This window comes from Gracilinanus agilis, chromosome 2, assembly GCF_016433145.1.
Source record: "Gracilinanus agilis isolate LMUSP501 chromosome 2, AgileGrace, whole genome shotgun sequence".
Taxonomy (NCBI): domain Eukaryota; kingdom Metazoa; phylum Chordata; class Mammalia; order Didelphimorphia; family Didelphidae; genus Gracilinanus; species Gracilinanus agilis.
This window is the reverse complement of record NC_058131.1, coordinates 40207652-40218917: the sequence shown is the minus strand read 5'-3', so window position 1 is coordinate 40218917 and position 11266 is coordinate 40207652. Positions and strand designations below refer to the sequence as shown.

The window sequence follows — 11266 nt, the reverse complement described above, 5'->3', positions numbered from 1 at the left end:
ATTTCAAGTCAGAACACCTGAGTTAAAATCTGGGCCCTGCCAGTCACTCTCTTCGAAGGCCTCATCTATAAAGGAAGATTGCCAAGGGCCCTTCTTGTTCTAACCCCTATGAGGGGACAACACGTATTTAAGAACTGAACTGGATTGAGAGGACCTAAAGAAAGTGAGGAAGTGGAGGGAGAAGGGATGATTTCCACCTACACTCACTAAGCTGGGACAGGGGAAGCTTCACTGAACTCCCCCCCCCAAAAAAAAAGAGGGGGGGGGAGAGAGAGAGAGAGAGAGAGAGAGAGAGAGAGAGAGAGAGAGAGAGAAGCATCTTAGTATAAATAGAGAAGGGGAATGGGTGAGGGAGTCTCCAGGCTGCTGCCAGTCTCTGGGGCTGGCAAAGCAAACGTTTGTGTTAAGGATAGATGATGGGCAGAAAACCTCCACCCACATCCATGGACGGAGATCAATGCCAGCATCAGCAGACGTCATCAACAAACACAGTATATACATACATGTCTATGGGTTAGCACCGTGTGGAATGGGATGGGGCAGGCTCCAGTGATGACTGTGGCCTGAATAGGTGGGTGGATGGATGGATGGATGGATGGTTGGACGGGTGGTTGGATGGGTGGATGGATGGATGGATAGATGGATGGATGGATGGGTGGATGGATGGATGGATGGATGGATGGATGGATGGTTGGATGGGTGGTTGGATGGGTGGATGGATGGATGGATAGATGGATGGGTAGATGGATGGATAGATGGATGGATGGGTGGATGGATGGGTAGTTGGATGGGTAGATGGAAGAGTGGGTGGATGGATGGGTGGGTAGATGGGTAGATGGAAGGGTGGGTGGATGGATGGGTGGGTAGATGGATGGGTAGATGGAAGAGTGGGTGGGTAGGTGGATGGGCTGAGGTCAGACCCACTCCTGCAAGGAGCGTTTGCAGTACAGCAGCATCCTTGGGGCTCCCTTCCTCTGCATTTGGATGATGACATAGATGAGACCCAAAATACAAAGCAGCAACACCAGTGGCACCAGCACCATGACCACATTCATGGTCCGTGTGTACTCGTCAATCTGCACCACCACACGGTTGCCACCGCCTTTGCCGTCATCCCCATAGTCTCCCTCTTCATCCTCTGACACCTCGTTCTCCTGTTCCTCCTCCCCGGGCCTCCTCGGGTAGCCCCTGTCCTCTTCTCTCTCCTCTTCCTCCCTGCCTCCTCCGTTGGGGTTGAAGGGTGGGCGATGCAGGTCGGGCCAGCGGCGCCCAGAATCGGGATCAGCTGTCTCCTCTTGGCAGCCCATGAAGTCCCGGAGGATGGACTTGGGGTATCCAGGCTCCATCCGTAGCCGCTCGTTGTCAAATTTCCAGTATTTGGTGCCCTTGTAGAAGTAGGTGTAGGCTGGAGAAGGAGAGCAGAGTGAGATGAGGCAGGGGACTCCAGTCATAGGCTACTGGGGAGGGGGGGACAGTGGAGACAAAGCCTTTGAAACAGTATAGGGCTAGGTAGGTTCTAGGTTGCAGGGCTCTCAGGGGAGATATCCAGACCTCTTGTTTTACAGAAGAAGAAACTGATGCTCAGAGGTCAATGACACAGACGGGCAGGAGCAGAGATGGGAGGTGACCCTGGTCCTCTGAGCCCTACCTAGTCCTTTGGCCCCAGCTGACTCCTCTAGCTCAGCTGCTTTAAAGAAAGTATTTTACAGTGACCTCACAGGGTTGCCGTGAGAATCCAATGAGATCATGTTGGTGAAAAGCAACTGGCACAAAGTAAGCATCAAATAAACGTTTATCCTTTCTCCTCTCCCCCCTTTATTCAATACAATTGGTTTCCTCTGCAATTCCATGGACTTAGCTTGATGCATTTAAAACTGTGATGATGATTCTTCTCCTTCTCCTCCTCCTCCTCCTCCTTCTTTCTTCTCCTTCTTCCTCCTCCTTCCCTTCTGACTTAGAACTGATACTAAGTATTGGTTCCAAGGCAGAAGAGAACCTAGGACCTCCCATCTCGGAGCCTTGCTCTCTACCCACTGAGCCACCTAGCTGCTTCTCCAGACTGCCTTCCAAGGGGTCCAGGATTTGGGGCTCAGAATGAGACCCAGACAATCTCTCAGATTCTTTCCAGCCTTAAATCGTGTAATCTTAAGGACTTTGCCTTTCTGCAGTGATGGTCCTGATGCTCTGTCCTGAGTCATAAGTGGGTGACTTTATGGAGCAGACTCAGAATCTTCCCACTCAACTACTGAGAAGGCCACAAAGGGCTCCAATCTGGTCAGGAAGCAAAGGTTTTATTTTGGGATCCAATAAGGATGTTCTTGTTGCTGTCTGACTCATCTCGACCCATCTGGGGTTTTCTTGGCAGAGATACTGGAGTGGTTTGCCGTTTCCTTCTCCAGCTCATTTGACAGATGAGGAAACTGAGGCAAACAGGATTAAATGACTTGCCTGGGGTCACAGAGCTAGCATCTGAGGTCACATTTGAACTCAGGTCTTCCTGACTCCAAGCCTGATGCTCCATCCACTGCGCTTCTCTAATAAGGATGGCTGGCACGTATCTGCAACGAGCTTCACAGATACGATCTCATTTGAACGTCACCACAACCTGGTACTAAAGTTGCTATTTTCCCCATTTTATAGAGGAGAAAACTGAGGGCTATTGATTTTTCCACGCAGCTAATGAGGGTCAGAGGTGGGACTGGATGAACCTGGTTTCGCCCAACTTCAGGCACAAATCATCCCGTTCGCTGGTGCAGAAGGGCGATGCTGCCAGAATCTCAGGACGTCTCGGGCACCAGAGGGAAGGGAACAAACATTTACAGGGCACCGACACTGTGTTAGATGCTTTTTACAAATGCTACCTTATTTGATAGGGAAGGAATAATGCCCAACAGGGGTCTGGGTTACTCATACCTGCATCGTTGCTTAGGAAGGCCCCTTTGGGAGAAGATGGCACTCCTTTCCAGACGCTGATGGGCTTAGGGTAGCCAGGGTCTCCTCGCTGAGTATCCTCATTAAAGCGCCAATACCTGTAATTAGAGTCAAGAAAATGGGGTTCCAGAGCCCTAACAGGCTGATCCCATCATCTCTTATTTAAAAAAAAAGTTAGGGGACATCTAGGTGGCCAGAGAGCCAGACCTAGAAACAGGAGGTCCTGGGTTCAAATTTGATATCAGGCACTTCCTTAACTGTGTGACCCTGGGCAAGTCATGTAACCCTCATTGTCTAGCCTTTACCCCTCTTCTGCCTTGGAACCAATGCACAGTATTGATTTTATTTTAAAAAATTATTTTTATTTTTAAAAATTAATTTTAATGTTCATTCATTCATTCATTTTAAAATCTATTTTTCCAATGACATGTAAAAACAATTCTTACCATTCGTTTTTTAAAACTCTGAGTTCCAAATTCTCTCCTTCCCTCCCTTCTCTTCCCCCTCATCGAGAAGATAAACAACTTGATACAGGTTATACAAGTGCAGCCACGCAAAACCTATTTCCATATGAGTCACGCTGCCGTCACCCCTTTCGTGAAGTCAAGATTGTATGCTACAGTGCCCAAGCTGGTAACCCTCTAGCCCAAAGCGACTCAGGGGGACAGCCCGGACCAGCAGGCTCAGCTCATTTCCGAGATGCCAGCCTTCTGCGTGGAGGGCAGAAAAGTGAATTCCCCAAGTTCCCCAGAACAGAGCTCCCTCTCTACCAAGTGGCCATTATTCCAATTCCTTCTTCGGCCGTCAGTAGGAAGCTGGATGTCCCCTCCTGCCCAGGGAAGAAGGCCAGATGCTTGGCTTTCTCTTCAAAACCACCAGGGCCACGCTCGGTCTCTGGTCTGTTCAGTTGTCTGAGCCTGGGTGCTAGTGAGGCCAAGGCTGGGGGTCGGACTCTTCTGGGGGCCACTCAAGGCTGACCCTCTTCTAGGGCACAGACTGCCCTTCTAACGCCAACCCAATTGCTTGCAAAGGCGAGAAAGCTTGGATGGCTGAGCAGCAAACCCTCGGCCAGAAGCACAATGCCAAGGCCAGACCCTTCTGAAAATGGCCTTCATATGCTAAGGACAGCCTTGTCACCACCTGACTTCTAGGGCTGAGGATGCTCTGGCCCTCTTTGTGGCCTAGATCTTCCCAGATCTTCTCTCTCTTTGCTTCCAGGCTCTCATCTCATCCAGCCTTGGAAGTCAGGGCAGGAAGGTTTAGAGTTATGGGCATGTTTGGTCATGAGTCACCCAACAGCCTCTGGAAGGGACACTACCAGGCAGTCCTTAGAACATGTAGGACCTCAGTTCTTTTAAAGGAAGAAAAGCTCTTGTCTGTACCCACTTTCTGGGCAGACATCTCAAGGTAAGTGAGCCCTGCTGGGCTGAGATGTCCCTTCTCCTCCCTGATGGGCCTCCCCCACATATTACCCTCTGGGTTAAAAAGAAAGAGCAAGTCCCCAAACCCCTCTCAGACTGCCAAACAGTCTCTGTGCTTGCTCACCTGTCCTCTTGGAAGAAAAAGGTGTGCCCCGTGGGCTCCCACCAGATGGCTGTGTCGATGCGGTCATAGGGGATGCCCAGCCCATAGCTTGTGAGAGGCTGGGGGTAACCGGACTCCAGGTTGGCCTCACGGAAGAGCCAGTACTGATCCCCTGAAGATGGAGGCACACAAGAATTGGAGACAGTGAGAGGATGGAAGAAGGCAGCAAGAGAAGGCAAGGCTTTTAAGAAAAAAAAATTAGGAAAGATGACTTTGGCAGTTGTGAGGAGGACAGGCTAGAGAAGAAAAATTGGTAAGTCCCAATAGAGTGTCATAATCATCCAGGCAAAAGAGGACAAGGTCTTTATGTAAGATGGTGGTCCTGTCAATGCAAAGAAGGACGAAGAGAGGACTATGAGAACCGTGTGATCCAAGGGGATGGATATTGGCTCTAGAGTCTGAGAACCTCAGTTCAATTGCCATCTCTGATATTTACTACCCATGATATCTTAGGCAAGTCACTCTGGGCCTCAGTTTCCTCATCTGTAAAATGAGGAAACCTCATTTTATTTTTTTATTTTTTTTGTCTGAGGAGACTAGAGTATCCTTGTCAACTGATGAGATAGGAGTGAGGGAGAGGGAAGAGTCATTGGTGACTTGGATCTTCCCAAATTTTACAATCTAGGTGGAGGGACACAAAAATGGAGAGGTTTGGTAGAACCTTCAAGCATGTACATTTATAGACAAGATGAGATTGTTTGGGTCCAAAGGAAGAACACAGTGACTAATGGAGAGAGAGAGAGAGTGAGAGTGAGAGTGAGAGAGAGAGAGAGAGAGAGAGAGAGAGAGAGAGAGAAGGGGTAGGAGTGGGAAGGATCACGGAGAGGGACCTTATCTCTTTTCTCTATGTACTCTCTCGCTTGGTGATCTCATGAGTTCCTTTGGGTTCAACGATCGCGTTTAGGCTATCCAACCCTCAACTCTTTCCTGAGCTCCATTCCCGTATTACCATTTACCTCTTGGACATTTTAAACCGAGTATCCTGTAGGAACCTCCAACACAACATGTCCAAGAGAGCTCATTCTTTCCCCCTAAAGCCACTCTTCTCAGCTGCCATGTTAGCATCAAGGGTGCCGTCATCCTTTCGGTCTCCCAGGTTTGCAGTCACAGTTATCACCCTCAAAATTTCTCTCTCTTGCCCACCCCATTTATCCAATTAACCCACATATCCAAGTCTTATTATTTCTTCTTCCACATCACCTCTGGCATATGACCCTTTCTCCACATTCAGTCACCACCTCTCGCCTGAATGACTGCGATAGCCTTCTAATCAGTCTCTCTGCCTCCCTCCTCTGCCCCCCTCTCTAATCTGTTCTCCTCACACTTGCCCAAATGGACTTCCTAAAGCATAGGTCTGCCCATGCAGCTTATACCCCTACTTGATACATTCCAGTAACTTCCCCTAAGATCCAATATAAATCTTTTCTTGACTTCATCATGGTTTTCCACTTTTTTTTTGAAAAAAAAAAATCCTTACCTTCCATTGTAAAATCAATTCTGTGTATTGGTTCCAAGGCAGAAGAGTGGTAAGGGCTAGGGAATGGGGGAATGGGGGTGAAGTGACTTGTCCAGGGTCACCCAGCCAGGAAGTGTCTGAGGCCAAATTTGAACCTAGGACTTCCCATCTCTGGACTTTTTGGCTCTCAATTCCCTAAGCCCCCTTGTTGGCCCCTTTCCAGTCTTTTACTATATGATTCCCTTCCACAATCTCATCATAATGACCTGTTTACTGTTCCTCACACACAACACTCCTCCTCCCATCTCACGTCTACTCTAGATGTCCGCCATATTTGGAATACCACCTCCTAGGCTTCATTTTAGAGAATCTTGGCTTCCTTTGGGCCAACTCAAGGACTTCTTCTTCAGGGAGCTTTTCCAGATGCACTGAGCTTTCTCTCCAGCTACTAATGCTTTCCTCACTGTGATCTCCTTAATCTGCTGTGTACGCCCTAATTTTTGTCCATGTTGTCTCCTCCCGCAGAACGTAAGGTCCTTTGGGGCAGAAGCTATGTTCATCTTTCTTTGTATCCCTCAAGTTTCAAACAATGTCTGGCACAACATTAAGGGTGTATTCAATGTTTGTTGATTGACTGACTGGTCATAGGGAAAGGGATGGGAAGTTGGAAGGGATGGAAGAAGGAGACCCGGGGTCTTCAGGTAAGGGGGCTCTGCCCTGCCTTGCCCTCCAGTCCCAAGTCTCTGAGCCTTATGGTCCATTTTCTGCTCTCAATGGGAAAGGGGACGGCTTTGAATTCTGCTCCCCTCAGGCAGAGGGGCTGTACTATATTCCATGCACTCTGGCAGGCTAGAGAGGTTGGAACCCCAGCTCCTCCAGGGATGGAGCAGGGAAGAAGAGAAACTTGAACCAAGTCAGAGCCCCCCTCTTCTCCCCCTGCCCTGGTCCCACTGTGGCTGCAGCTCAGTTTCTCTTACTTCCTCCCTCCAAGGCTGGCTCTTCTCTCCCTTTGTCTCTCTTTACATTTGCAGATGGAGATGACCTCATCTAGCCCATAATGGGGAAAACATGAGTAGGGAGTCCGAGGAGCCAAGCCAGGCCCCCTCCCCTGCCCTCCCCTTCCTGCACTGGTGAAGAGGTCCCCCTCCTCTAGCCCACCTGCACCCCTCCTCCCCGACCCGGCCATCTGGCTCACCTTTGAAGAAGACAAAACGTCCATCCTGGCGCTCGTAGGCAGCACTGATGTCACTGGGCAGTCCCCGCCAGAAGTGCCCAATGGCCATGGGGTAGTTGTCCAACACCCGGTTGTGCCGGACCCTCCAGAACCAGCGGCCCTAGGAGGGAGAGGAGGCTTTGACCTGTGCTGCCCAGCCCTTGGACCTCCAGGGGGAGGATGGGGCTAGGTAAGTCAGGGATGGGGACGATGGGGAAGAATTCACACCCTACGTGTGGAAGGGGCTGGAATATCTCTGTGGGTCATCAGGGCTGGCCCTGCCTTAGTGTCCCCAGAGGAAGCAGAGAATATGGGGGTGTGAGACAGAGAAAGGCCTTTGGGGACACACCAGGGCAGACTGAACCCACAGGAAGGAGGGTCAGGAGAAGTTCTGACTGGAGAGGAGAAAAAATGATGGTGAAGTGAGAAGAGAGGAGGCAGGACTGACCCCTTCTCAGGAATTCGTGATCTAATTACACAGTGATTTCCAAGATTTGACACTATCTCAGCTGCCTCCTGTGCCTGTCTCCCTCCTTTCCTTTCCCCATCCTCTGGCCTTTGAAGGCTGGAGTCTTTTCCCTGGCTGCGTGTCAAGCCCTGCCCTCACACAGATATTCTTGCCCACTAACAAAGGGCTTCTTTCAGACACCCCGTTATCAGCAGGACGCCAGCGATGGCTCCTAGAGCTCCCAGCACCCCTACGTACAAGCGGGGCTAAGGAAAGGACCAAGAGGAGGGGGTGCCCGAAGGGGCTCTTCACCTTGAATACGAACATCTCCCCTCGCAGCATGGCTACGGTGTCAAAGTTCCCGTCACAGATGTTGGGGCCATATTGGTCTGGCCTCTCAGTGGCTCTTGGCTGGCTAGGAGGCCCTGGTTTGGAGGGTCGGTCTGGCTTCCCCCCCGGAGGCTGGGGCGGGGGTGGTCTGGGCGGTCGGTGATCAGGCCGGCCCGGGCGTCGAGGGGGCACTGTAGGAAGGGGCCTGGTGGGCTGAGGTTGGCCATCTGGGGTACCTAAGACATGGAAGAGAGGAATCAAAGGAGAGACGCGGAAGAAGTAGCCGGCGTTGGCCACCTCAAGCCCAATGTAGAGAGCGCCAGCCATCGTAGTAGACAGAACAGAGACAGTCTGTTGAGATGGAGAGAGCCCAGGATTGAAGTCTGGGTTTGAGTCTGGGTGCTCCTATTTGTCTCCATGAATGTTTCCTCATTCCTCTGAGGGAATTATGAGAAAGAACACTACCCTCATTCAGAGGAAGAACTGTGGGAGTAGAAACACAGAAGAAAAACAACTACCTGGTCACATGGGTGGATGGGGATATAATTAGGGATATTGATTCTAAACAATCACCCCAGTGCAACTATCAATAATATGGAAATGGGCCTTGATCAATGACACATGTAAAACCCAGTGGAATTGTCTGTGGGCTATGGGAGGAGGGGAGGGGAAGAACATGAATCCTATAACCATGGAGAAATGTTATAAATTATAAATTAAATAAAAATTTAAAAAAGAAAAGAAAAAGAAAAAGAGGGAATCAGATTTCTAAGGTGTCTTCTGGCTCTGCATTCTCTGAGTCTGGAGATGAGGGTGTCTGAGAAGCCTGGCAGGGAGGGCTCTCTCTACAGAACACACACAAACTCTTCAGTGCTACTGACTTTTCCGTCAGTATATTTGAGTCAGAAGGCAAGTTATTTGCTTTTTTGGCCTCCGTTTCTTCATCTGTAAAATGAAAGCGCTGGATCACACGGTCCCTTACCCATAGTCTATAGCGTCAGAGAACGAATTGAGGTTGCTTGGGACCTAATGATGAACACTGTGAGGAGAGGTAAAGGAAGGCAGAGATATGGTTTCTACTGCAGAGAAGCTCATCATTTAACAAGATGGAAAAAAACAAATTAACTTGATAATAGAAATGGCGAAACACAAATCGATGTCTTCCCTCTTCAGAAGGCCAGGCTCAGGGTCTACCCACCCATGAAAACCGAAACTCACCATAGAGCTGCTGGATGCCCCGGAGGTCATCTTCAGGCAGCTGAAAGTTGTCCGTGTCCATCCATTGGTAGAAGGGTGCCATGATGGCACTGGGGTTGTTGGAGTGCTCCAGCCCCAGGGCATGGCCCAGCTCATGCACAGCCACCAGGAAGAGGTTGTTTCCTGAGGCAAAAGGAGAGACGTTATGCTCTTTCCTAGGACCTTGTTTGCAATTGGCAGGGCTTAAGAGGGTATATAAGGGGGGGGGGGAAGGGGGGGCAGCTAGGTGGCTCAGTGGATAGAGCCAGGAGTCCTGGGTTCACATCTGGCCTCACATACTTCCTAGCTGTATGACCCTGGGCAAGTCATTCAACCCCAATTGCCTGGCTCTTACTGCTCTTCTGATTTGGAACTGATATTTGGTATTAATTCTAAGACAGAAGGTAAAAGAGGGTCTACCAGGTCTCTGGACTGTCCCTTAGATTCAAAGAATTATTCTAGAGGCAAAAAGGACAGCTGGCTAGAGAAGGAGTCAGAAAACTTGGGTTTGTGGCCAAGCTCTTCCATCTTCTAGCTGTGTGATCTGGTGCAAGCCATTCCTTCTCTCTGACTCAGTTTCCTCATGTGTAAGAAGAGGATAATTCCCTTTTTGCTCACAGAGCTGTTGTGGGGTAAAATGCCTTGAGTACCTTAAAGTCTACTACTCTGACCTACTAAAGGCCTTCTGAGGTCTCCCTGGAAAGGCGCCTGGGGTCCCTGAAGGCTAAGCCAGGGGGTACAAGCTCCGACGGGTCCTACCAAGCTGGGAGGGAAAAGGAGAGTAATGCGTAATCATACACAGATGGACCCTGTACGTTGTCCGAGGAGCAGCCTGGCTGCTTAGCACCAAACTGGTCCCAAAGCATGGAATCCGAGATCACGTGCCTAGTCTAGGCTGGCGTCGATGGAGAGAACGCCCAGCCAGGTGGACCGACACACTGTTGCTGACACAGTGATCAGAGTTTACTCCTGGCTCTACTTCGGACCTTGGGGGAGCCGCTTCCCCAATCAGGACCTCAGTTTTCCCTCTGACAAACGGGAAGATGGATCTTTGTCTCCGTGTCTCTTTGGGGGGGTGGCTAGAGGATAAATGAGATCACGGGCATAAAAGTGCTCTGGCAGGATGACGGGGAGAAGAGAGCAAGGTGGTGACCCCAGAGCCCGGGACCCAGCCGGACCTCCCCAGCCCCCCACCTCCCATCCTTCCTCCTGCCGGCTGGCCTCACCGTGTAGGTCTGTGTTGGAGAAGGTCCAGGGTTCATCGGCATCAAAATGGGTGTCTCCTCCCATGCCCGGCCCGGGGAAGTAGGCATGGGCCAGAAAGCCTCCCACCCCATCGAAGGGGGAGCTGTCACCGTGGAAACCAGAGGCAAAGAGCACCATGATGTCGGCCTCCTTCTGCCGCCGTAGCCGGATATCCTCATAGGGGATCTCCTGGAAGACCAGGGGAGTGGCCTGCTCCCACACTCGGAAGGCCAGCCGTACCGCCTCAAAGGAGTGGTACCAGCCCAGCTTCTCTGTGTAGTTCTGGATGCTAGGGAGGATGGAAAGGGTGGGGAGAAGGGACCCACCACACTGGGATCCTTCTTCCCATAGTCCCAAGGGCAACCCTTCCTACTAGGGGAGTGCTTCCTCTTTCTCCCTGCGGGGGAGCTAGGGGGTCCTGAGGCTCTTGTGGCTGGCGGGGGAACCGAGATGGGCAGACTCGACTCTCCCTCATCTTGGTCCTTTTCTTGTTTTTTTTGGGGGGTGCTCCCCCTTAAGGGGCTCGTCTCCCAGGGCCGAGGGGAGCGCTAAATCAGAGGGTCTTTAAGAGCTACTAGTCTAATGAGGAAACTAGGAGAGAAAGGCTAAAGGAACGGCCCTGAACTCAGAGCCTGCGCCTCGAAATCAGTCTGTTTTGGCCAATCCACTGTGACTCTAATGGACTTGACTCCTGAGCCTCCCGCAACGCTGGGGAGGGAGCAGACGAGCTGGGGTCTGGCCTGGCTACTCTCACATCAGATCTTCTCTTCTCAGGGCTTCTTCTTCATCCCCTGGGACTTGGGGGCCCGGGAAAACGCTTCCA

General features: G+C 50.9%; 1 protein-coding gene across 1 annotated transcript in view; it reads right to left on the bottom strand.

The window, feature by feature from the left end:
- Window positions 1-860: 860 nt before the first annotated feature.
- The window catches only part of MMP15 (matrix metallopeptidase 15), a 31966-nt gene continuing 21560 nt past the window's right edge, over window positions 861-11266 (bottom strand). Inside the window, exons 4-10 of the mRNA XM_044659357.1 lie at window positions 10425-10732; window positions 9181-9342; window positions 7945-8198; window positions 7167-7305; window positions 4477-4627; window positions 2914-3029; window positions 861-1405 (exon numbers count right to left, since the gene is read on the bottom strand). Of these exons, the coding sequence (XP_044515292.1) occupies window positions 915-1405; window positions 2914-3029; window positions 4477-4627; window positions 7167-7305; window positions 7945-8198; window positions 9181-9342; window positions 10425-10732 (1621 nt within the window). The 3' untranslated portion in view covers window positions 861-914. The remainder of the gene's footprint in view (window positions 1406-2913; window positions 3030-4476; window positions 4628-7166; window positions 7306-7944; window positions 8199-9180; window positions 9343-10424; window positions 10733-11266) is intronic.